General features: G+C 42.4%; 1 protein-coding gene across 7 annotated transcripts in view; it reads right to left on the bottom strand.

Annotated features, from left to right (window-relative positions):
* The window catches only part of LOC120900936 (serine/threonine-protein phosphatase rdgC), a 53,402-nt gene that overhangs the window by 7,809 nt on the left and 19,180 nt on the right, over positions 1-26,413 (bottom strand). For 5 of the 7 annotated variants that reach the window (XM_040308557.1, XM_040308562.1, XM_040308558.1 and 2 more), the window contains 8 exons: positions 10,771-10,898; positions 9,943-10,036; positions 8,686-9,002; positions 7,738-8,091; positions 7,548-7,628; positions 4,676-4,861; positions 4,327-4,579; positions 1,511-1,689 (listed from right to left, as the gene is read on the bottom strand). In XM_040308557.1, coding sequence (XP_040164491.1) covers positions 1,511-1,689; positions 4,327-4,579; positions 4,676-4,861; positions 7,548-7,628; positions 7,738-8,091; positions 8,686-9,002; positions 9,943-10,036; positions 10,771-10,898 — 1,592 coding nt within the window. Of the gene's footprint in view, positions 1-1,510; positions 1,690-4,326; positions 4,580-4,675; positions 4,862-7,547; positions 7,629-7,737; positions 8,092-8,685; positions 9,003-9,942; positions 10,037-10,770; positions 10,899-14,547; positions 14,707-26,413 lie in introns of those variants that run through there. The other 2 variants (XM_040308564.1, XM_040308563.1) reach the window with 2 other exon arrangements.

Genomic DNA, 26,413 nt, shown 5'->3' with positions numbered 1-26,413 from the left:
AGCTTGTGGTACGGTACCGATCGACTTGTTTTGTGTCGTGTGCGAGTGACATGACGCACTGACACGAATGTAGTACACCGGCGGATGGTATAGTCAACCGAGGGAATGATACTCTACGCTGTCTATATTCTTGGTGGGGGCATTTGTAATAAAGCTAGTCATACCCATCCCTCTCCTGTCCAAGTCGTCTATTTCTGGAAAGCTATCGGATGATTATGCTGTCAATGTAGGCATAGGACTTTTTATGTCCTTTGCGAGGAGGGGATAAACCGATATGATCGCTTCTGCTGCTCGTAGAATGTACAAATAATGATACAATTACGCACTCATTGTTACGAGATCCACAAAACCCTCAATTATTATGTCATTCGATGCCTGTTAAAGATTTTACTAGAAACTTCATTTATTGCTCCATTTAATTCCTGTCTCTTTGCTTTTTTTAATCATTTTATAGATAATCAATGGATTGAGTTATTCTTTTCAGCTATTCAAATTGGTGTTAGACTTTTGACAGACAATGTTACGAAAACGTAAACGAAGCCGAAAAAACGTGTGTCTGGGATACTCAGAGTTAATTAAAAAACATTCTTAAAATATCACAGGTTCCAGTATACATAAAACCAGAAAAAAATCCCATCCATCAAGGGCAAACCTAATGCTGATTTCGAGTTTAATTATAGTTAATTATAAAAAAATATAAAAAACCCAATAATAAATACCAAAAATAAATCAGATGATTTGAATTGAATTGAAAGAATCGGTTCTTAATCTTGAGAGTTAAAATAATTCTGTATTCATTAAACTTATCAAAACAAGCTTTTACTAACTAAATCGTTTCAAGTATCCTATAATAAATCATAAACAAAATAAATACTTATTAATAATAAATACTCTATTTTCTTAACAGAAACCCCATACAGTTTGAATATATACCGGCAAACCATTTTAAAGATATCATTTATACAAAAATCCTAATCTACCCACAGTGATCTAGCCTCGACTCCCAAATGGAGCTATCCCACGACTCATCGCATTCCTTTCTACATCAATACCCACTTCAAAAGCCGGCCTGTTTTCATGCCGGTGCGATAACCCGATCTCGGTTAACCGAAATGATACCGCCATTAACGTCAACAGCCCCATCACAGCAGTAACGATGATTGACGGAACCGGCGAAGTCCCGGTACCAGCTGGCATCAAACGGCGCTCGGGTTTGACTTACAAATTTGAGCCCCAGCTAGGATCTCGCGGGAAACAAACAACCCTTCTCCCTTTTATCTCTCTCTCTCTCTCTCTCCCGGATGTCCACAAAAGCGCAACATCATCGTTTGAAATGTTACAAAATTAACCACCACCTTTCACCGCAGCACGTCAATCTATCGCATCACGCAGTGAGATACATTCTTCAACGTTTACTAGCCTCAAGTCGTATCTCTAAACCATTGACCTAGTAGCTATATCCCCGGGTATTTGTAGTCCTTTTGCTTTCATTTTTTTTTGCGATACTTACGAATGAGTCCGTGTCGAGTAGATGCAGCGTCTTCCGGTAGCTTACTTCCGTCACCGTTGCGACCGTACTGGCAGTGGGATTATCGGCGGGTGCAAGCTTATCCTTCAGCATTCGCCACGGCAAACCGAGGCTGGTGGCGCTCTCCAGCGCCTCGCACCACTTGGCTAGCGGCAGCACACCTGCGGACGAAGAACGAATACGGAATGGATGCAATGGAACGGTTCCAGAAATAACTACAGATCAAAGATGAATGGTCGGCAAGGTGTGGCAGGTGTTCTTGCTAATGGTATCATTAACAGTGCCGGGGATGATGCTAGATAAAAGCGAGGACGTTTCAATTGTTTCGAAGCTTTTTGCCACCATCGCACCAAGATGCAGCTGGAATTGGGGCTGGAAACGCTGCTTGTTATATTGAGATAAATATAAATCGACCTAACGACATTGTCGGTGCCGTTTCCTAGGAGCATCTTCTGGAATGTGACTTCAGTTTTTTTCCTATTTCGTAACGAATTTGACATTTACGAGGTGCATTTTTTTTTGACGAGGTGCAGAATGAAATGTCTCGACTTTGCTTTTTTTATGCGTAGCCCATAATACAAACAGATAATGAGGTACGAAATCTCGTCCCGACCTTTACGCGTAACGTTAAGTGCAACCCTGGTAAACGACGCACTCGCTGGACAAATAACTCTACCAGTGTAGGCGAGCAGCAAAAAAAACGGGACGAGCAGCAAAAAAAAACAGTAACAAGTAACTGCATCAAACTGCCACAAAGAAAATGAACCGTACTAAAACGCATCGACACGCCAAGCTTGCAGAGGTAACCCTTTTTCCGCCGCTTCTACGCACGAGAACGAGAACCACGGGAAATGATTTAGCAATGAGGTTGTTTCATCGGTCGTGGTTGGCTTCTTCATGGGACGAGTATCAAGGCTTCCCTTCACATCTCCTCCGGGAGGGGTTTGCAAGCAGCAAGAATGACCCACTCACTCGGTGACTACCGAGGTTCTAGTCTTCGACGCTGATGGAAATTTTATGATCTCTCCCAGCTCCCAGTACGGTTCCTAGATCCTACGGTAATACATTGTCGCCGATGGGAGAAAAAAACCCGGACAAACGAGGAACGAACGAGTGGACGGGCAACTCTTGCTAACTGTTTGTACTTGTGCGCCTTCCGTCCGCAACAAAATAAAGCTGCTAAAGAGCGCAAAAAAGTTAATAATGGTTCTGTGGAGAGGAAAAAAAGGTTCAAAATGCCCTTCCCATGGTGTTGTGCGTTCCCAACGGGACACCACCACGAAGCTGGTTGCAAACCTTCCAACGTCGCTAGTCTAGCAATTTTCGGCGAAAGTCATAAAATTTCTGCCGAATTAAGCAGAAACCCCCGGACTGCGGACAACCCCAAGAGCGGGAGATGGTGTCGCAAGGAAGGAATGCGTATTTTCGGGTCCGTTGTTTGTTTATTTCTTGCTACACTACACTACGCTACTTCTGCAGTAAGTTCCAAACAAGAAACCCACCCCTCCCCCTCCTCCTGCCCCCCAAAACTCGGTCAGGTGTAGATTACGACAACGTCCAGCCGGGTGTCCAATGACCCTCCGAGCCGTCGCAGCCATCGGGAGAGGGATTATGTTTTATTTTCTCATCCACATTATTCATTTCACCGGGAGCAGCGGGATTTACACGAAGACAGAATCCGGCTGGAGGTATTTTGTCGACCTACCGAACAGCACCTTTTTCTTCAACCGAATGACGAATGACGCATCTTTGGTAGCGTTTTCGCGCCCGTTTTCTGACCATGGAATCTGCAGCCCAGGAAGCTTTCCAACTCGAATTCGCTTCAAGATGGTTGAAAATGACATTTTATCGACAATCATAAATTCCGCATGCCTTTTTCCTCTTCCTGTTTCGTTCCATTCTCCCTCCTCGAGTCTTGAAGTCATCAATTTTGAGATACCCGTTGCCCGTCCGCGCGATAGCTCCGAACCAATCCCTTCAGGGAAGAGGGAAGTAACTCAACGGGGAGTCGGAATGCTTCAAGTTTTTGTTCGATGTAACACACACACACAAGAACAAAACGACCGAACTATCACATTGCCGAAGCGACGGGAAAAACCCTTGGTGCGATAAATCTTTTCAATCCTGTCCTCAACATGTCACGTCCTGCCGTTTAGGTAATCTTTTCTTCTTCATTGGATGTACCGGGACATTCGGACGACTGGAGAGTCTGCTTGCTGTTTTTGTGTGATGATTCTCTCTCTCTCTCTCTCTCTCTCTCTCTCTCTCTCTCTCTCTCTCTCTCTCTCTCTCTCTCTCTCTCTCTCTCTCTCTCTCTCTCTCTCTCTCTCTCTCTCTCTCTCTCTCTCTCTCTCTCTCTCTCTCTGTAACACACACAGGCACACAAACACAAAGCACGGAAAGATATCACAGTCCACGAACAAAAAGGGCCAGCCCAAGCTCGTTGGGATCTGGTCCTGTTTGGACACTATCGGCGGAACAAAACGACGACCGCCCTGAGATGAGATAAGTCTCGTAAATATACGTTGTACTACTTTTTGTTCCTTCTTCTGAGCGGTGCTAACCACCGTGACGAGAATGTGAATCTCGAACCCATCCAATAGCTGCCATAAACTTGTGGCTTTACACGATAATGCCCCGGCACCGCTGACACTGACAGGCCCACACAGCTCAGCCGTATCCGTTCCACCTTGGCTGAATTCTCCCCTATCTCGATTCTTCCCGAGCTTCCCAGCCTTATGTCGCTGATTGCACTGATTACGGGCGAGTCTCCTCCTGGCCAACACTCCCCTACTTACCCTTGTTTTCCGGATCGCGCGACTTGAACTCCCGCTCCAGCTCTATCCGCCGCTCGCGCAGCTTCGCTGCCAGCTCCCGCAGGGCCGAGCTTTCCACCAGCCCCACCCGCTGGCGGAACGTGAGCTTGCGCGTTTTGGAGGCGGCCGCCGTGTACATCACGAAGTGCGTGTCCAGCTGCGGATCCAGCTTCAGATAGGCACCCTTGTTCGAGCCAATCTCGTAGTAGTTCGATGCGGAGAAGATAGTAATGACCTGTGATGGCGAACCAGAGACAGAGAGAGGGAAAATCAATCAACAAACCTTCAGACACTTCCGATTTCCGATGTACCGCGCCGCACGGTACCTTACCTTGCCACCGTGCATGATCTCATGCCCGTCCGGTTTGCATTCGTGCGAGCGGACGAGATACTGGAGCTTGTAGCGCTGTAGGAACTTGCTAGTGACGTCCGGTCCGAAGTAGGTGCCCGCTCCGCGCAACGAGTTCGGCCGGCAGCCCTCGGTGTGCTGCGGGTCGCTCCACAGTATGTCGAACACCTTGCAGGGGGAAAGATGAAACGCTTTTTTTCAAAACAAAACGCAGTGCGGTAAAGCGGTAAAATTGTGCGATAAAACCATCCGCACGCTGCACGGTACGTTCGATTGCACAATCATAATCAAGATGTTTTGCCTTCCTTTCACCGCCCGCCAAGTGAGTTGATTAAATCGACCGTAACGGGCATACCGGGGGTTTGCTAGATTGCCCACAGGAAAATGATAAAGCCAGCGAGCAGAGTTTGCACATCATCAAACGTATGTGTGTGTGTGTGTGTGTGTGGGTAGACGTTGCAATAAATATGCAAATAACGCCAGCATCAGCGGGAAGCTGCCGGTAGACGTCGCACTGCATCGGGAAAGTCTCCAAACGCAACGGCTAATGGAACCTCGACACAAACATGCCCACTCATCATCCTGCACTTTCTGGTTATGCATGCATACTTGCATGTATCGTAACACAGTAACCACGGCCATGATTGCGACCAACGACAAAAGACTCCGACCTGGGGGTTTTGTAATGCAACACACTGCACAAAAGCACACAACTGCAAAAACTGCACGACAAACAGACGGGGCAAAGAGCAAATGGTTGTTTGCATTGTACACCATTTTTGTGCTTCCGCTTCCGAGAGCTCGGGCTCGTTTAACCTCCTCACACACGCCCGGGATGACACACCCAGGAGCAAAGTGCATTTCCCTGACACCTACAATAAAGTACCCGGTTATCAACACGCGGGACCAACGTGGGTTCGCTTGTCCCTTTGGCGGACACCGTTCGGTCTATTTGTTCTGTTCTGTGTGTCCGCAGTTCCAGTTCGCCAAATGGTGCACCAACTGTATATGTGTGTAAGTGTGTAAGTGTAACTGTGCAGAACATGCTTTCCCCATTTCACACATCGTAATGGTGGGGTTTTGATTTTAATGGAAACAAATGGGAAAGTGCCGGATTGTGTGACTGTGTTATTAATTTTGCGCCTCAACTAATGCCAATGACCGCGATTCACGGTGCATTTAGCAGGGATGGGAATTGGTTTCTATTCATGTATAAAAAATGTTGTGGCATGCTACTTGTGATTGAGCTGCTCTGAAGTAACTGGATCATTTGTCTATCGCAACTTATACGCGTATGTTAGATAAAGCTTTACAGCTTACAGGGTTTTCCACGATTCATTGGTTGGTTCCCATCAATTTTTGGTGGGTTCCCATATTTTTTTGGTGCGTTCCCACGATTTCTTGGCTGTTTCCCAGAATTTTTTGGTCCAATCGTATTGATATTCAATAGGAAAATATCAATAAATTATGGGAACGAATCAAATATCTATAAGATACGTTAAAAAAATCGTGAGAACGCACCAAAAAATCATGGGAACTGACCAATAAATCGTAGGAAACCCTGTATGACAACTTAATCAGCTTTTGATTGTGATCCCTAAAATCCGAAAATCCCTATTTGCATGTACCAATTAGTAAATGAATGCGAGAGCTTCTTTCCGACAGTCAGGTTCATTTTTCCTCTCTTATTAACTACATCGTTTATCGGTGTTACCACGATTGCAAATATTTTTCTTTGTAGCTCAATGATTTGTAAACTAAATAGAAACTACTACACATTCACCAGCTATTTTAACTTTTCCCATCCCATTTATTGCTCTATTACTAACAAGTTTAACAAATTAAACTCTCCAACTAAAGTCCCCCAGGAACATTGATAATCTAATCTAAAGCTTACTGTGGCTCTTTCCATCAGGGTAAATATCTTCCTCGTGCGGGTTACCACGAATGTTCAGTACCAACAATCAATTGAATCGCATAACCGCTTAGCCGAGGAAATTAATTTGGACCTTTGCATAACTTAAACTGGCTCCCTCTGTCGTACGCGGACGGGTGTCCAAATTTACATTGGATAACTTTTGCCTACCAAGCGGCATTGCCAGTAGCATGGCACTCAATTGGCACGGGAACGGATACCCAACCTAATCTCACTGCAAATAGGCTGCTCCCCGAAGGCTGCTGGTACACAATTAAAACTTTCCCTACACGCTCCATGCTTTTCGTGGCTCCTGATCGTGTCTAATCCGTGAAGTTAGTAGGGATTTACGATCCTGCAACCATGTCCGGGGTGTGATGAAAAGTTTGTGACCCAACGAAAGATCATGGGTGGTTTTGGTAATTTAACACACATAACGAACGGAGGTTGTGCTGTGATGAAATAAACGCGCTTGGGGAATGTATCACCCATGCGATAACAAAATTAGACGTAATTCTAGAAGCAGACACCTTCCACATGGAGAATTCGCAAACAATTTCCAGGCAGCGTCGTTAGACATACTCTATGCAAATGTATCTTAATGTCTGTTTAACACATGTAAATCGTGTTCCAAAGCATGTTGTTAACTGCCTGCTAGATTGTCTTGTCATGTTCCAGAATTGTCCAGAGTTGCCCCAAGCCAAAGACCTAATCAATATCACATTAGCAAGATAACGGTGGACAATGTGCCAAAGTAGCTGTCAAATCAATCTATACTCGATTAAAGGCAGTAAGTCAAAACGGTTACCCTGACCTGCCCGTTGATGACCCTAACCAAGCCATCCGTCCCCCAAACCGAAGGTTAAAACGAATCAAACGATGATAGGCTGATATTGCTTCCCCAGACCGACAGTGGATATTATTGCGATAATCAATTACCTGTTTCCATTCCACCTTATCGATGATTTCAGCGCCCGGGGCGGTACTTTCGGTGATGGGTGGCCGCAATAGTGATATATACTATTGATATGCATCGGGATGTCCATCGTGAGCGGGGTTAAAAGAAAGATAGAATGAAACGGGAGTTGGTTCGAATGATGGTCAAACATGTAGCACACCACCAGCTCACCTTTCCGCGGTCCAGGCTGCGGATGAGATCGAGATCGGTCGAGTCGGAAATGCCGCCGTGCACGACCAGCACACGGTTGTTCACTATCGTCCCTAACGGAAGCCACCGGTAGACCTCGTCGATGAGCTTCAGCAGTCTTTCGGCGTTGTGTTTGTACTTCTGGTGCACCTCCCGGATGAAGCCGTACCGAGCGTTCATCACCGTGTCCTCGTGGTTGCCCCGGTTGAGAAACACGCCGCCCGGAAACACCAGAAACGTGCAGAGCAGCAGCAGCAGCACCTCCAGCCCTTTCTTACCCCGGTCCACGAAGTCCCCATTGAACACGTACGGGTTCTCTGGCGATGGCAGTCCGTTCTGGAAAAGCGGCACAGATGAAAAGGGCTGGTATGAGTTGACGATGTAAGAGGATTCCTTTGGAGCTTCGTTTCGATTTTCTACTCAATCTCAACTCAACCGTTGTACACACGGGCTCCCCAAATATGCAATAATGCAATTCTGAAGCAAATTTATTCGGGGAAAACTTTTCTACGGGCACCGTAGTTGCCTTTCTGCTTGTGACACTTGGGATCGATTCTGGGTGCATCGAGGCGAGACGTTGTTTACATTGAGCACGAGAAATTGAACGGTACAGCAATGTGCAGACAACATTTCATACATGGAATAAATTACATTTTCTGTGTTTTTGCTCGTTGAGTTACCGAGATAACGAATCTTCTTCCTTTTGATTCCCTTCTCAATTCCCTATCCGAATTTTATGCATCGTCTGTTATCTGACACGTGCTTATAAATAAGCATCTTTCAATAACAGATGTTGAACATAATTGGGTTTTGACATAATCTCCCCCGTTTTTATCCTGGTCATGGCACCAAATATATCCTACACTAACTAAACAAATAAACTATCTTCCTGTGATCCAGAGCCTACTTCGATACCCCTACCCATCTCACCTTATGAAACACGACCAGCAGATCGTCCAGCTTCCCGTGCAGATCACCACAGATCGTCACCTGTTTGGAGATGGCGGTCGACGCCTGGTTTAAATTTGGCAACCGTTTCAGCTTCGACGTCGCTTCCCGCAGTATCCCCGCCACGTACTTCGCGTGCAGGCGGTTTTTCTTCTTCCGGAACAGATCGATGATCACCTCGAGCTCCTTCTTGTCGAGCGGGAACTTGATATCTGGCCCTTGGTAGCCACGCTCCGGTCCGGTAATACCCTCGTCGGCTAGATCGTCCGATTCGTCGGAAAATTTCATATTCAGTGCCTCTGTTGGTGTTCGTGGTGGTGAGGGTGATGGGTGGTTTTTGTGTCGGTGTACGTGTGTGTGTGTGTGTGTGCGCAGATATAGATATGTGATTGTGTTCATTGTAACCGTGTTGCCGATAGCCAGTGGAAGCCGGAAGGTTTATTATGGACGGTTTAATTGAGGTGAAGTTCAGGGGAGGTTAGGCACCAATGGTTGGGAGGTTAGGCACCAATGGCGATGAAGTATGATTTTGCCAGCCAATTGCGGGATGGAACAGTAGGTTGTTAGCATGTAATTTGAATGATCAACAAAGATTATTCAAACCAAAGAGAACGAGAGAGAAATAGAGAGAGAAAGAATACAACCGGGGATCAAGAAAAGGTGCAGCCAATGGGTGATTGGGAAGGCAGGTGTAACCACCAAACCAAAAGTGTATTTTTAAAGATTTTTAATAGATTATTAGAGCATTACAAATGTGTAAGTAAATGGTGAAAATATCAGAAAGAGACACAAAAGTAGATCAAAGTGAAAGCATCAATCCAGTAAGAAAGAGAGAGACAATTAAAAAGGTGAGAAAGAGAGTGAGAGAGAAAGAGAGAGAGAAAGAGAAAAAGAATAAAAATAACACCAGACCAAACAAAATGTCAGGTTTTATGAGGATTGCGAACAAATGATCGTTTGTTTTTTTTAATATTATTGACTCGTGAGATTTTGGTGATTTTGCTTTTATGCTTTGTTGCTAGGCTGAGCGTTGGTGTGTTTTTTGCTGAAATCGCTTCTTGCTGGGGTTTTTTTTTTTCGGGCGTCCTAATCCTCGTTTATGCTTGCAGTAAGATAGTTTTCGTCATAAAACCGTGCCAGCGAGCGTTTCTTTTTTCAAGCATTTCAAACAAAAACAGGAAAATCTCTTTCTCACACGGTGGAGCAGCACACGGGATCAAGAATGCACGCCGGGATTACCTGCGGACGACGAGCGGGATGTGTTTTGCGAGTCCAGCGGACGTCCGGCGGTCTCTGGAATGTGCGTAAGTAGTGCGTTGAAAAAGTTGTACAGCTGAAAGTAGAAAGAGTGCAGCCAATATTATTACTGAAACTCTACATCGCCACCTGCCAAACACACTACGGAAACTCAACACCATCGTTGCAATTATTGATTAATTATCGTCACGATCAATGCTGCGCAGGCTGCCAACGAAGCATGCACGTTCCAGCGGTGAAACGATACGTGCAGCAGTGGTTACACAGTGTGCCCGCCGGAACGTGGCGCTTATTGAAGTGAGTCTTAATTCAAAATCAATATAGCGCCTCGTTCTCGTGGCTTCGATGCATGCGGCGCTAGTCGCAGCGCTGTCGGTGAGTAAATATTTGATCCACTCAGCTAAAAACCGTACTCAAGTGCAGCCAATTTCAATATTCGTACGAGTGCAGCGAGCGTGCCTGGTGGATCGTTTGATCAAAATTACCTATGAACCACACCACGTGAGCGGTACAATTTTCAACTGCGTTGTTAAGGTGTGCACCATACAAATAGTTATTTAATGTGAATAAAACAACAAGACAGCATAATACCATTTCAGGGCGAATTTAACATTGTATCTAGATATTATAATTTTGTATTTGTAAGTCACTTCACTTTGAATGTTCCTTCACTATTATTATATTTATTAACTATCTATCTAAAACTATCCTAAATGGTGAAATACAGCACTAGAACAAGGCTCCAGCCCTACCAAATGTAAACAGGTGTAGTTTGGTACATCTCTCCAACACTTATTCCACTCTACTCACCCGTACTTGGTCCTGTTCGCCCGCATATTCGATACTCTGGAAGATGGTCCACGTGTAGCGCCGCCGAATCTCGATCCGGGCTAGAAACCGCCGATACCAGCGCTGTATAAGAATGGCCGCCTTCATTGCTGCACCACGTTACACCACGTTCGTTGAGCGAATTGGCCGAACCGGAGCATGGAAACAAATTACCAAAAAAAAACACACAGAGGAAAAGTTTATTCAGATACCGCACGAATAGGGATTAATGCGTTCGTACTCGCCGAGATACAAAACTTCTTCTCTAACGATGAATAAATATGACAATTTTTTGTTGCTTTGGGTGCACATGCTTTACCTTCCTTAAAATATCCTTCCCCGTTAGTAACAAAGCAATCTTCTGACTCAAATTAAGCAGCAACAGAAGAAAAAAAACATCATCCCGAAAAATGTGAATTCTATTTTCAACAGCAAAAACGCGTGCCAAAACTTGGGCCAAAACTTGGGTTTTCTTTTTTGTCCCTTCCCCGTCCCTTGGCGCTGCACGACATAATTTATTGAATTCATTAAACTTTCCTCTGTCACCAAGGCGAACCGTGTCGAGTGTCTGCGCTTCCTTGCTGTGTCCTTTTTTATCAGTTTGCTAACTTTCTTATCTGCTCTAGAGATATACGCTCCCGCCCCACGCACGCACGCAAAAGGATACGGGACCCGTTTTAAGTATCCTGATTAATGATAGCACCAGCATAAATGAATCACAATTATTGATATACGTATCGCACACACAAATAAACTTCTATTGGCCAGTTTTTTGTAAATAAAAGTCATATGGTTCGATACTTACTCGGCGTCGTTTGCAGGAAAGTTTTTAGGGGCAAGAAATTTGTCTAAATTAGGAACACTGCTTTGCCCCCTGCCCCGACGGAACGAACCCGATGAAAAATAAACAGACCATTTCCATCAACGCCGAACCGAAACCGACCTTGGTGAAGGAGCAAATTCATCCCGACAAGATTCTAAATGATTACATAAATATTTTCTAATTTATGTCACCGAAACCGTACGCCACCAAGCAACAGGGCCGGTTGCGCGCCATCATCACTGGGCCCCCCCAAACCATCGTCCGTTGGCGTTTGTACCGGGACACGATTTATTGTCTTTGAGCTTCTGGCCAAATTTATTCCAATTAAAAACTCATTAAACAGGACGACCCCGAACATCTTACCGGCAGCATCCATTTACGCAAACTAGGCAACCCACCCTTCCGGCCCAGCTCCACCGCGATGCACGTGTGATCCGCGATCTTTAGCAGCCCCCGAAACGGAATCACCCACAGCCGGCTACACACGACCATTTCTCATGCTATGCGCCATTTTCGACCCATTGCCATTACCGACAAGCATCGATGGTAGGCAGGACGGTGGACGGGTAGCATCATTATCGTTATCATTATTTTTATCGCCATCGTGTCCTACTTGACGCTCGCGTTCGCTCGGGGAAGCTCATTAATTGAGCCTACGCGCGCGCCTAAGAAACATGGCTCCGGCACACCGATCCACGTGCCGGTTATAGACGCGCACGCCACCGCTGCTGCGGCAGTGTCATTTATTTTGTCTGATGCGTGTAGAAATAATTATACCTGACGCTGGGCCGGCCGGGTGGGAGGCAATTTATCCAGAGCATTCTTGTTTGTTTTTTTTTTTTGTGCACCACCATTTGTGGCAGTTGTTGCTTCTTTGAAGCATTGCCTTTACAGAGGTAAAATAGCACCAGATGCCTTTGTCTTGCGAGTTGCTTGCCCAATGTGTAATTTGTATAAGCGATTCCTTAAGCAAAACAAACCACGCACCAACTCCATCAGCAACAAAGTTTTCCATCACTTCTAGTGCCATAATCAAGGGGGAAGCTTTTGACATTCATCAGGCTAAGTATTACAGGGGGTTTCGTTCATAAAAAAGTCAACTTCAAGCTTTTTAGTTGACTGTTTGTAACATATGTTTAAGGTCTCACCGCCAGCTTTTTCCAGGTTGTTTCTTCTATTTTTTCTATAGAAAATTCGGTTTTGAGCAACAGTTCGATTCATGATGAAATTTAAATTTTTATTTTTATTTGAAAAAACTTAGAGACAATTTTTATGTAATGTCCCATTGTATCGTTATTTTCTCGGAGGAAATTAAAGCTACGTTTAGTGCCACATCCAGACGTATTATCACATACATAGGCATACAATTGTGTTGTGAATAATTCTGAGTGTAATTTAGCATAGCATTGGTAGACAAAGGCGCGAGACCGTGAACGGCTACGGATACTCCTGCAGCAGACCACAAAGCGGTGAAAGTGCCGGCTAAGTAAGTAAGTCAGGAGTGAAAATTATATCTAGGGAATTTAAGTGAGGTCCTGAGCCTTGATGACTGTTCCACACGATAGGACTCTTATCAATTCTATCAAACAGAATTGATAATAAAAATTACGCATTAGAAAAAGGATACATATTCCTATGATTATACAATAATTTCTTAACTTGATAATTCGCTTCTGAGCTTAAACCATTTCAAAGAGCTTAAACCATTTAACTTAATTTAGATTTCAAATGGATAGTTTAATTGTGAATGTTTCATGGTAAAACACATTATTTTCCGACTTCTTTGCTCTGTATTTTAAACGATGCGCCGTCGGCATTGAAAACCCCTGTTCTTTAAAATTGGCTCAGATGCAAATGATTTAAGAGCTGCACGATGAACTAAGAATCCATCACAAAGTTTTTCAGTTCGCTCGGTTTTGTTCTCACCAATGGCACGTACATACCATTTCCAAGAAATGGATTCAGTTTGACAAGACCACCAAATTGCCAAGTAACTTCGTCGTCCACTGAGATTATAGCAGCCCCATCTATGATCATACCGAGGTTTTCTTCAGATAAACTTTTGCTCAGCCATCGTACCGGTACGTACACACACAAACAAAATTTGAAAGACTAAGCGTGATGAGCTTTTGAAATATTTCTCAGAATATCACACTGTTAGTGTGCCACTAACTAATCCATTATTTCTCGTACCAAATCTCGTTTGCAAACTGTCCTCATTACAGCGATTGTTGGGAATTCGCAAAAAAAAATATGGTTGAGCTTGAATTAAATTCAATAAAACTTAGATTGCTCTGCACCATTTGTCGAGTTTAGCTTAACCAGCTTGGTTTGAAGAGATTTGGATTAAACTTCTTCTTTCTTCTATTATTGTGGTGGATTCTGGAAAAAGACATTCATTTCATAAATAGTCCTTAGGTTCACTTTCAGTACCACCAATCTACTACCTCGCGTAAGCAAGTAGCTTTTCTTAGTACACATATCGATGCCTAAAATAGTCCCACAATACATCAACTCAATGCTTATTCATGCGGAGCTATGTTCCAGGGGTGCAAATTAAATCAATTTCCGCTATGTGCTCCTATTGATACAAGAATGAAGTAATTGCTTACACATGGATTACGCTCCTAAGCTATAAAGCTTTTCATCCCACACACTGTGCGATATGTTACCAGCGTGCCAGGAGATCGATTCAACCGCTTATGAATGATTCTGGGTAAGCATTTAAACCGATTTCTTTTTTGTAACCCTCCCACAAGCCATCACGAACCACGGGGACAGCTCACGTAAGCGGATTAGATAGTCATACTGCGTTCCGATATTTGCCCAAAGGTAAGACGATAAGCTCTCGTGCGCTTAGGTACATGATTTTCCGCGAACGAACCAATCGTGATATGAAGAAAAGATTAAAATGAACGTTTGGAAAAGCTGCATACCTTCAAATGACAAATGGAAAAAGATTTTCTTCTCTTTTCGCTGTCGATCTCTATTTCACTTTCAACTTCTCTGCGTCAATCCTTTTTCCTGCTCACTGCAGCGACTGTGTTGGTATGCCAATATATTTTCCTTATCAACTCTTCACTCAGCAAAACCGAACATGAACAACAAACGATAGCTTCTTAGTAAAGGTTCAAATCCTGACGGAGAACGAGAAACAAAGGAAACAGTACTCCATAAGAAAAAGTTGGTTCACGGTTTTTAATTAAATCAATTGCTCTTCGGAGATATCGATTTATCACCCTGCCGCCCGTACGCTAGTCTACGGCTTACTGTGCCGGAAAAGGTCAACAAGGTTTAATTAGGGCGTCGTTCATTAGCTCCAGACAGTGATTGAAGCGTTTGTTGATCTTTTTTTTTTTGCCACAGATAACCGTTGACACCTTTTATGTTTTGCTCCCACTCGCTAGGTGTGCTTTTCTTTTGATGTTGAACTTTAAACCGCTCTGCTCTGTTGATTAGAAAACGGAAACGGTGAGAGAAAGTAGAAACGGTGTTGCTCATTTAAGGAGCACCCACCTATCAGATAAAGCTTGATTGCGAGTGGTATGGCGTTTTTGTTGGACTTTTTGTGCTAGGCAAACAGGTAGCAAATCTTTTTTTCTCGTTATTGTTTGTTCATTTCATGGTTTTAATGACATCAACGGTTTTGCTGCACATAATTCGTGAAAAAAACTTGAATTTGCTAGACAGATTGCAAGAACAACTAGCTTGTTCAAAGTTCATTTTAATGTTTATATAATAAATAAGTAATTATGCGTAAACTGATGATTAATAAAAATGCTGGTATATCAAAGTTCCATTATCATTAAGCAGCATGCAACAGTATACCCTGTGCACATTCCTTCCATCAAAAGTCCATCCATTCAATTGGTCCCAAACTGGAAAAAGCTGTACACGTTCTGAGGTTTTATTTTCTATTATTCAATTAAAATGCTTAAAAAGTATCAATTTTCTATTCTTATACGCAAATTATCAATTGATATCATTTAAAATAATATTGTTAATCTTCTTTAATTGTGAAAACTTTACCAAAAAGCTACCATTTTTATTTGCATCTCCAATACTGTCAATATATTCAAGTATTGTCAAAATATTCACATATTCATCAATATATTCAATCATTATTGTTGAAAAGTATTTGATCTTCTGACCAAATTATTATGATTTACTTAAAATGAGTTCCAGCTTACTATCCTGCATTACCTTTTATACCCCCTTTCGCAATCTTCCCGTACCTTTCTTTACCTAATCCTTTAATCCCTATTCAATGAGCAGTAAAATAAGCTGTGTTGGTGTCTCTGAGTTTAGTCAAGTTATTTTAGTTTAATCAAGTTATGTTAGTTTAGTTAGGTTAGCTTTAAGTCTAGTATTAGTTGTCTTTTGTAAGGCCAGTATAAGCAAACCATTTAGATAAATGAAATTGAAATAAGCTCTAAGTAAGAATTGAAAGATTTCATTGTTTTGTATACAATTAACGATTTTTCTTTTTCAACTGGTGAGACTTAATATTTGGATTTTATCTGATTTAAATTTAATTTTTAAATTAACTCACCAAAGTTAATATTCATGCTGATTCATAGCACATACAGCAGAACCAGAAAACGCCTAAGCAACCATCACGCTAAAGCTCATTTGTGTTTAAAGACCAGTATTTCGGTCCCAAAGCTACCCCGGCTGACAGCAACGAATTAAATCTAATTTATGCCCCGATCGGGTAAGCTTTCCGGAAGCCATACCAACGCATTTTTGACGGTGAACGGTAAACCACTAAAGACTCTTCTTTCAAACACACACACACACATAAACTCATACACACCTCAGTGCACTGCGTGTAGCAGGAACATGAAAAATCGAACCAAAGCTCTTCCATTCGCTTAGTTCCATACCAAACGACCATACACTGTCTGACCACAAAACCTGAATCGGTTATCTGTGGCCCGTTTGATGGGTTCCCGAAATGGATGACCAGTGCGGTTGGGCAGCATACCGGCACTGGGCCCACAAATCGGCCCACATTCTAGGCATGCTGTAATCACTAAAAGTAAACGAACTCACCCAAGCCGATTGCCACTAAGCCCGGTACGAGGCAGTACGGGGAAACGGTCCACGTCCAAGCTACATTATGCTGTGCAAATTTCTGCAAAAACCACCAAACACCAACGCTAAATTATCTACTCGCCCATCACACTATCCGCACTTGCAAAGCAAGCGGGACGGCAAGCGGGAATCGTCAAGGGCGTGCGCGTGTTTTTACCCGCCATCAACACCACCCTGCCCTAGAATGCTGCTAAACTACCGATGAATACCAAATTATGCTAATAGTGGGTCATTACGATGCACACGCCTGACCAGGGGATAGTCATCAGCGGGCTTCTAAGAAGCGGCTTGGAGGAGAGGGGATCCAGCACGTCAAATAATACACCAACAATGCTACCGTGGCGTATGGATACATGGTGCCGCTTCGTCTTGATAACCCTCTTTCGCTCTGTCTCCTTCTCTCTCGTTCCCTATTTAACATCGTACAATCCTCCGGAAATAAATCGGTTTCCGCCAAGCAAAAAAGGGTCGGCAAAGGATTGTGCATGGCCCGGCGAGCAATTTCAGCAAGGCACCCCTGGCACCTCACATTATTAAACCACATTTTCAAGGGGGGGTTGTAACGGCACAGGCTATAGAGAAATAGAGAGCGAAATAAAAAAAAAATCTTCTCCATTTACACCCAACACACTCGTAAAAGGCAGAGAATGGAGCAAATATTTCAACGAGAAATATAAAAAAATAACAACACACACACAGGCAAATAATAGTATGGAGGAAAGTGCTGACGAAATGCGTTCTTCTGGCGTGTCATGGGAGTCTTACTCACTTACTACGCTTCGCTCTATTTACACGATATTCTTGGATTATGCTAATTTACTGCCTGACGATAGCGCAAAACCAGCGATCAAATGGCGTTGCAGTGCAAAAATACCATGAACGGGGGTCGTATGCATTGTGTGCGATTTTGATGAGTTTTTTTGTTGTTGCTATGAAAAGGCTAGAAGCGCTAGATTCGCCATTCAGCTCTTTCGCTTTGCCTGTGGGATTTTTTGTTGTTGCGATTTTGCATAGCTAATCAAATGCAGCAATTTTCTAGCATATCGAGATAATGAACCTAACTCAGAATTACATACATTCAGGAAAGCGCAGGAAAGATTTCGGAAAAGTTAACTTTTAAATTTACAAATAAATCTGTTGTACAATAACATGTTCAAGAATAAGAAGAAGAAGAAGAAAATTTCTAAAGAAATCTCAATCAAAAACCTTTAACATTGTCTTTAACGTACTCCACTACTTGCTCAACATATGCATTTATCTGTTTCTTGAATGATTTGTTTGACAAAATAAAACTCCAATAAGAATAACAAGAAAATACTCCATCAAACAAAGAGGAAACGTTGCCTTTTTATGTAATTTGTCCCAATCCTGAAATACAGTCGTTGTCACCTAATTTTAACTCTAAGACAGCAATTTTTGACAGTGCGCAGCAATGTTTGACTCTAACGCACCTATTTTTGTCTGAAAGTCATCAATTTTTTATTCTTGTAGGATTCCTGATAATTTTTACAGGTATTTGAGCAGATTTTTGACAACTGGAATTTGACATCCCAAAAGCTCTACAAAAACCGTCTAATTTGATTTATTTTATGTCTAAAAAATAAAAATTTATGAATTCTAAAGTCATTATTTACGCCTGGGAATACATGTTAACTTTTTTCACTCATTTAAAACTCTAAAAAATGGCATAATAATGGTTTTATTTCAAATCTTATCATTGAAATGATTAACTACTACACTTAAATTCTATAATTCAGGAACAGTTTCAGACATTACGTAAAATTTTGTAAATAAAGCGATTGACTCACAGTAAAAACCCCATAACTTAGAGGCAAAAATTGTGACACACTGTCAAAAATTGGTGCCTTCGAGACAAAATAGGTGAATTGGAGTCAAAATTTAGCGGCAACTACTGTAATGCACAGAGAGCTATGGCATCGATGGAGACGCATGGTTTTTCATAATATTCAGGATAGGTCTACAGAAAAACAAAAGAATAGCTACCATGAAACATCAAACGTATTTTCAAAAACACATATACTTGATTATGATTTAGCAACTCATTTGGTCAGGTTATAGATTATGTACAAAGCACTCCTAAAGTTGTAAAACTGTATTCAACTTATTCTGTCTCGATCCTGCAATTGATCCCGGATGTATTCCGCTTGCGAAATATTTTCTCCTGTGCAATAAATGGAATTTAGAAGTAATAGATATAAAATGGCAGCGATTATTCAATCAGTATCTAGCAATAAAAGTTCAGCTCATATTCTATCATTTAAGAATGTAAAACGTGCAAGGTAAATGTAAACATACATACATCTAATATGTAGGAAAACATCAATAAAACGAGCGCATATGAGTGTCTCAGCATTAGCTGAAGCCTTTAACAGTTTAAATTACTTTAAATCCACTTCTACGATCCCTTTCTATATCTTTTATCATAGTTTAAATGTATTTAGAAAATCAAACAAATCACATTTAGTATGCCCCAAGCCATAATTGCTGTATACAAAACACCAACAAAATAACTAACATCATAAACAATAAAATAAAAAAAAACCTCATCAATTGAACCAAATTAACAAAATCCTTACATTGTAAAGTTACCCCTCTATCCCTACCACGGAGCTACAACCAAAAAGTTTACAACCAACAAACACCTGCTGTAAATTATTCCGCTTCGCGTTAATCAGCCACCTCCATCGGAACGGGCCTGCATTATTGGATTTGTTGAACGATTCCTTCCGGCAGCAAACGCTACACTACCTTTCCCTTCTCCACGCTATACTTCACCCATCAAAAGCCTTTTGCCCGAAAAGAGCGCACAGCCAAATTTAATCTCACACAAATTAAACCAAAACGAAACGAGCTCCAATTCCAATTATTCCGATACCCCAAAACGGGGTACGCACGCTACACGATAAAATCAATTTATTTCCCATTCCGGTGGTTGCCGCCAACACTTTGCCTTCACACCCCCTACCTCGTAGTGGGAAGGAAGCTCAGGAATGTAGACGTTGGAGGGGGGAGGAAGGGAAGTTAAGGAAATTGTACTTAATTGGTACGCATCGCTACCCAGCGTGTGCCGTGAAATCGAGCCACGCTTGACCGTGCCGCGCAGCGGGAGCAGAAAGCGCCAAACCGGAAGAAATCAGATAATGAACGATCAACCTGCGTTGCCGGCGACGGGCGTGTTGGGCGTGATGTTGTAGAATTTTTTCATCACCCCTACAGAACGGTGGTCGCGTGATTTTTAGCAATTTTGGATGTTGATGCAACCGTGCCTCCGTACCCTCGGCTGTAGCTAGGGAATTGCACAAAAAAGACGTAATGCTGTATGGCGAAAATTACACGTTGCTTGTAATTATTTCTTTACCGAAAATCCACCTCCATTTCAAACTTGATTTGTATGCTGTATTTTTAACTATAAAACATCAACTTAAATTACATCGTCATTCACAACACACCACAACACTTAAATCGCTTTGCAACCATCGGATTAACCGAGCTGAATGTAATTCCCCGTACAAGCCTTCGATCTGTACTTCATGATTCTACAATTTTAATTCCATCTTCCATCAGAAAGCTCTCAAGATCTAGCATTGAACACCGAAAGGAGAAAAAAACAACTTCCACAGCCGAACGAAAAACCTTCAATCGATGTGGAAATAATCCATTAAACCATATCCCATCCCGTGCCCATCAAGCGGGCGAAAACCAACAGGAAAGCGCACTCGGTAATTTCCTCGTAAACTGCGCGGATAATATAATGCAGAAGGTTACCTTTACATTTCGCACGCCCCGGCCCCCGGACCGCCGGTTCGAGGCTGTGATGAGCTGGCACAAGAAGAGTTCTTTCGGTTTGTGTGTGTGTGTTGTGAATACGGTGGAAATTTCACTCCGTGTGGTATAAGAAACGTTCGCTTAACGATAACCACACACACACACACTTTATGGGTTTTGTACAGCGATTTTTGTTTGCTTTGCTTGCGCTTCAATATGGTGGATCAGGGCTGGAGCTTTTACGCTTTCTTCGCGCGGGTACAGCATTTGCGTTTTATGAACCATGCTCAGATGATGAAGAATCCTTCATTTCTCGAGCGCGTAAAACATGAAACAAAAACACAGCCAACGAACAGCATAACCCCGGGCATAACTTTCAAACTAATATTAAAAGCACACAGAAGTTATCTTCTGCATACATTTGCTAAGCCCTGTTTTTAGCGTCGTGAATGTTTAGAAAAGTGGTGTAACAATTTAATATGTTTTTGAAATATTTGATACATAATTTCCCTACCAATGTTATACCTTAAATAAATTAAAACGTAACGTCTACTTGCTAAGGAACCTATTATCAAACAACACATTCAAACTTTGCCATTTACCCTAGAACAGCTTGAACCCATTCGAATACGCGTAAGAACGATCTCATCTTTAAACAGAAAATTAAGTTTTCATCCGGTGCTCGCCGGATACCACGTTCTTCGCTAGCAAATGCCAGCGCAAACCCTACAAACGAATGATAATTTCCCACCCTTTTCGTCCAAAACGGTTCCGGTTTGTGTGTGCAGCGCACCGAAACCGGCTCCTACCAAACCGATTCCCCCTTCTAGCCCAGTTGTCGGCAGTTTTATGTAACCATAAATTTGTGAAACGACAGTTTTGTTTCGCCCAAAACGTGGGAATGACACCGAGTGGCTTTCCAGCTCATACCCCGGGGCTGTTTTCCTCCTGAATTCCCGCCCGACGGTACGGGAAACTTGTAATGATGTAACCGGCAAAACAAAAAGTGAAACATTTTTCCTCGTACACAACACCAACAACGGCAAAGCAAAAATGACCACCAAATCTGCACCAAACCAACACGATGACATAATTATTAGATGCTGCTTTCCGTTCCGGCGTACGCTAAAATGCTTCCCCGCGTAGCAAAAACTCCAAGGAACCTGGGAAGGAGGGAAAGTGAGTTGATCGCAACAAAAAACCTCCCACCCACAGCTCGCCCAGAGTGGGCCAAAAGTGGGCCCAGCCCATACATTTCACCCCTTTTGGGAGTTTGTGGTGAAAATTAAACAAATTCACTGTGACAGATGGAGGAAATTGAGTTTTCACTTGATTTATTTTCGCTTTGGATGTGTCAGTGAGGGTGCTGTGCGCGCGCGATCCTGGCGACCGCTCGCTTGCCGCTGATTTCGCAGAACGGCTAATGGGATGGACAGGCTCGAAAACATAATCCATTTACGCTTAGAATGACGGCCAACGGTGAAGTAGAGTGTATTAGTGAAGCGGCACGTTTGGAAGGGTGGTGCAGCTTATGCTGTGGAAAGCTACCTACGCCTTTTCGCGTTTAATTTCATAAGCGAGCGATACTTAACATGTTTCGTATTTTTGGGACCGGTGGGGTAGGGCACTACCCGTGCAGAAGATTGGATCTGTCAACGGTGCTTGTGTTGGACATGTTTGAATGCGTTAAAGAGTGTAGATGAAAGATTATCTAAACATTTGTAACATTTTTGATTTTAACATATGATTCTCTACGATTGTTAAGATCAAAGCATACATTTTAAATTATTGCAATTAATTTTAACCTTTTGACAGTTTCATGATTTGATATAAATGGGTCAAGCCGGCTTGAATCTTTGTTCCGACAATAATACTATAAAAGTAGTACAAACAAATATAACAAAATGTATTATTTATTGCATGTTCTTGCAACAAAGATTCAAATGTTCTATATCATTCGGTTGCGAGGAAAAATTGTTTTCAACATATAAGGTTTCTATTTTTCTAGCAGTGTTGAGACTGCCTAGGATTAATACAATACCACCACAAAACAGTCATATACCTTTTCCTACTTAAGTATGGTCTAATTCTAACTTCAAATAATGGATAGTACTGCCGTTTTTATCTAAGAAGAGCAAATACCGTTTTAAAAACACAATCATTTTACAGAATTGAAATTGTATACCGATCACTTAGAGTGAAGATAATTGTAAAATTGTTATTGTTACAATTGTTAATTGTGTAATTGTAAAAAGAAGAGAAGCAAGATAATAAAACAAATTAAAATAATCTGTACAAATCAGTTAAAAAATCAATAAACAACACCATTTCTTATTTTGACTAAAAAACACTCCCTCTTACAGCACCAAATGAGCTCAATTACCATAAGATTCATTTACTAATTAAAATATCTGATTGCTACAAGGATTTTTCACAGAGCGTTACGACGGGTCATTTCAAATGCCCAAACTTCATAAATCAGATGGAACATTGCAAATATATTGAAATATTAATTCAGATAAAAATAATGGGGGCCTTCACGATTCTAGTTAGTTTTTTGAATGGAGTTTGACAGTTGGAGGCTGAAATCATGTAAACACTCCATACAAAACCACACAAAAAACTAGCCTGCAATTTTCAGTCTAGATTATTCTAGCCTCAAAGCTAGAATTACATTCGAGTACCTGCTCGAAAACACGGGTTTGTTTACATGTATCCCAAGGTGCATTAAAGAAATCAGGTGATCGAATCTGGAATCAAAGTGTATGTAGTCCAGGTGGTCTCATAGCATTTTTTATAACCAATTTTGAGCATCACTTTTTAACACAACGAGTGAAAACTTTTGCTCAAACGAGCTTTCTGGAGGCTTGACGAATACTCAAAACACTCTTAAAATCTTCATTCAGGAACAGAAGCAATGAAAATCAGCCTTCTAAATTTATAAACCTTGAGATAAGCCCACCTGTATATTATACCCACTTAGCTAGCTGCTCGAAAACTGCTATACAATGCAAACAGCTGACAGGCTGAAATTTCAGCCTACCAGCTTAAAACGGAAAGGACCCCAATATTGAAAAACAATATGTTTCAACAAAAAAGATATTTCTAAAACCTGAATAAAATTCTATCAAACTTTGCAAACAACCTTCACCTATTATAGACACAACAAACGGGTGAAATTGATTCTAAGCGTTTTAATTTAAGCGTTTTAATTTTTTTTAACTTTCCCACAGTCGAGCTCCAAAATCATTTTGAGCAATAAATGATAGCAATTAAAGTAACATTGTTCAATTGCACCACCGATCAAATTCTATAATTAAAACCTTGTAGAACTCGACCCACCAAGTGAACGACTTCATCTAAAATTAATTAAACAATTAAGTCTGGTGCCAATAAAATTTTCAATTTAATTTCGTTAAATTCTCAACGTTGAAGTACAGCACGCTGGAAAAAAAAAAAAACACAATTCACCATCCCCCACAAACATTTCTGCTAAATTTCATTCCCTCAAAAAGCAAAACCCTGCTTCAGCCCAAAAGTAACAGTGGCGGGCCAAATATGGAGCTCTGAGCACTTCGACTTTTATGACAAACACAAACAAGACACCATGCCGTTTGAACTTAATCAAGCCGGCCCCGGCCGGACGCATCAGAAATCAGCCGTAGAATTTGAATTAATTTTCGTTTAACTTTTACATTACGCTCTACGCGCAACGGTCTGGGTCGGGCCGACTGCGCCGAACCGGGAACATCGGGGACGAAATTTCGCTCGCCTCAAAATGTTGCTTCCCTTTCGAGCAGATTAAACCCATCCTGAGCTTCTTGTTTGCATAAAAATTCCAAGTCCGCCAGTCCTGCCCCGACCCGGGGGGGCGACCGGTCCGACCCGCCGCCGCCCAAAACATGACAGATGAATAATCAATTACCGGGTGGCATTTGCCGATTCCCATGGTAACCGCCGTGCTGGGACGGATGATTTTGAAAGCGGCTTTCATCGAATCAACTTCGTCTGCCCGTCGGTAAAAGTCACAATCGTTTCTCAGCGGACGATGAGGCCTTTGCAGGACGTTCTCCTTGCAACGATACATTTCACGCAGTGTAACACCGCTTGCTGGAAACATCCTCTAGCGGCTGGATCGATGGGAGAAGTTTCAAAATCCCACCGCGCTCACTCGATTGTCCCTGTTGCGAGTTTCTGCTTCATTTCCATTTTTTCCATCAAGACGTAAACATGTTCCGAGTAGGAATGATCCCATTTCAGCATTCCTGGTTTTTGCACAGAATGTCAATGTAACAGAAAAAAAAAACTTATTTATTAGAGACTTCCTTTCTAACCACTTCCCGTTTGGCTTTTACGTCCTACCTTTCTTCAGCCTAACCATCGCATTACCGGCAAATGAGCGTAAATTTTTATGAATGAAAATACGCAACCTTCATTCCCCTTTTCTCTCCCTTACCCTTCCCATCCGAATGATGGCCGATGAGTTTGCCTGTTCTGGCCATAAAAAAGTATTTATATCCTTCCAGCCCATAGAGTGTGTGTGTACTCCGTTATGTTTGTCCCTTCCCGTTTCGCCGGATGCGTAAATCCTGCCCACCCTTCACGCACCTGATGACTCAGCCCGAACCCGCGCCCATCGCGTAAAGGTGAACTGCCGTGGAAATGAGTTTCCTTCCCGAAGGTAAACAAAAAGGCGGCCGAACAAACAAAGTATCGCTTCTACCCTCATCGGTCAATGGGTAAGTGTAACCAGCTGAGCCCAACAAAAAAAAGTTGGACCACTTTAGCTGACCGACATGTCCCGCACTTCCTACACAGCCGGGTGCGATGATGGATATGCTGTTTTCATGTTTTGCCGAGCATAATTTTCTTGCTTACGTGCGTTCCCACCGGCTCTGCAGCATTTTTCCTTCCCTGACGCAACGATGACGTACGACGACGTCAGAAAACTGCACTCCCGGTGAGGGGAAGAGAACGTTTGACCATGAGAATGTTCCACACACTCATACACACACACAGGCACAGACACAGGCATATAATAACATTTTCCATTTTGGCCCAACTTCTTCCATTCGGGTGTTTGAGTTCATTTTTTTGGCGTGTTTGGCACCGTCCCCCAAAAGCTGAACAAACAGAGTTACGCGGAAAGTTAATGGCTTATTGTGTTTTTTGGATTTTCGCTCTGTTTTTTATACTATCGCTCTATTTCTGCCTTTAGCATATTATAAATATTCACCCACGGAGGAAAACCACTCTAGAGGAGAATCTTGAAAGAGGAACAAAAAAAAACGCACATACAGTCCCATTTCAGATTGTCTTCGTGTTTGTATGTCACTGTGCCTGAAACAAACACACACAAGACACGAAAAACTTTGTCGTCCCGCGGGTGTCTTTGGTGCGAAATTTGGCACAGAACGTGATAGACGCACGGCACGCCTCGAGACCTCCAGGGAAAAAAGACAGTTTTACCAGCAAATTTCTTCCCGAAGGTCACGTTGCAGTTGGGCTTGCTTGGAAGAAGTTATTGCATTTTCCTTTTCCCATTTGCTCTCGCTCTTTCCAACTCTCTATCTCGTTCTTGCTCGCACGTAAAGTAAAATCACTTTCGGTGTCCGCAAGCAGGACTGATTGGTCGAATATTGTTTCGCACACGGCTGACATCATTTTGGCTCGCCTCGTCTCCATTTTATGTGATTCAATTTAACTTTTTCGCTGCAGCAAATTACACGTGCTTGGAGAAGACTTTTTTCTACTTTGTTCCTTCTTTTTCCCTGCTAAAGTCAACGCACATTTTAATGCACGACGCTTGGAATTTGATTACATCTCGAGCACAGGAGATGCAATAAAATGTACGGTTTCGAAACCGGCGCAAGCATAAAACCATTCCACGCATACACATCGCATTCTACCCAAAACGAC

Source organism: Anopheles arabiensis, chromosome 3 (genome assembly GCF_016920715.1).
Source record: "Anopheles arabiensis isolate DONGOLA chromosome 3, AaraD3, whole genome shotgun sequence".
NCBI lineage: Eukaryota > Metazoa > Arthropoda > Insecta > Diptera > Culicidae > Anopheles > Anopheles arabiensis.
Note: the sequence above shows the minus strand (reverse complement) of the source record. Positions and strands in the feature narration are given on the sequence as shown.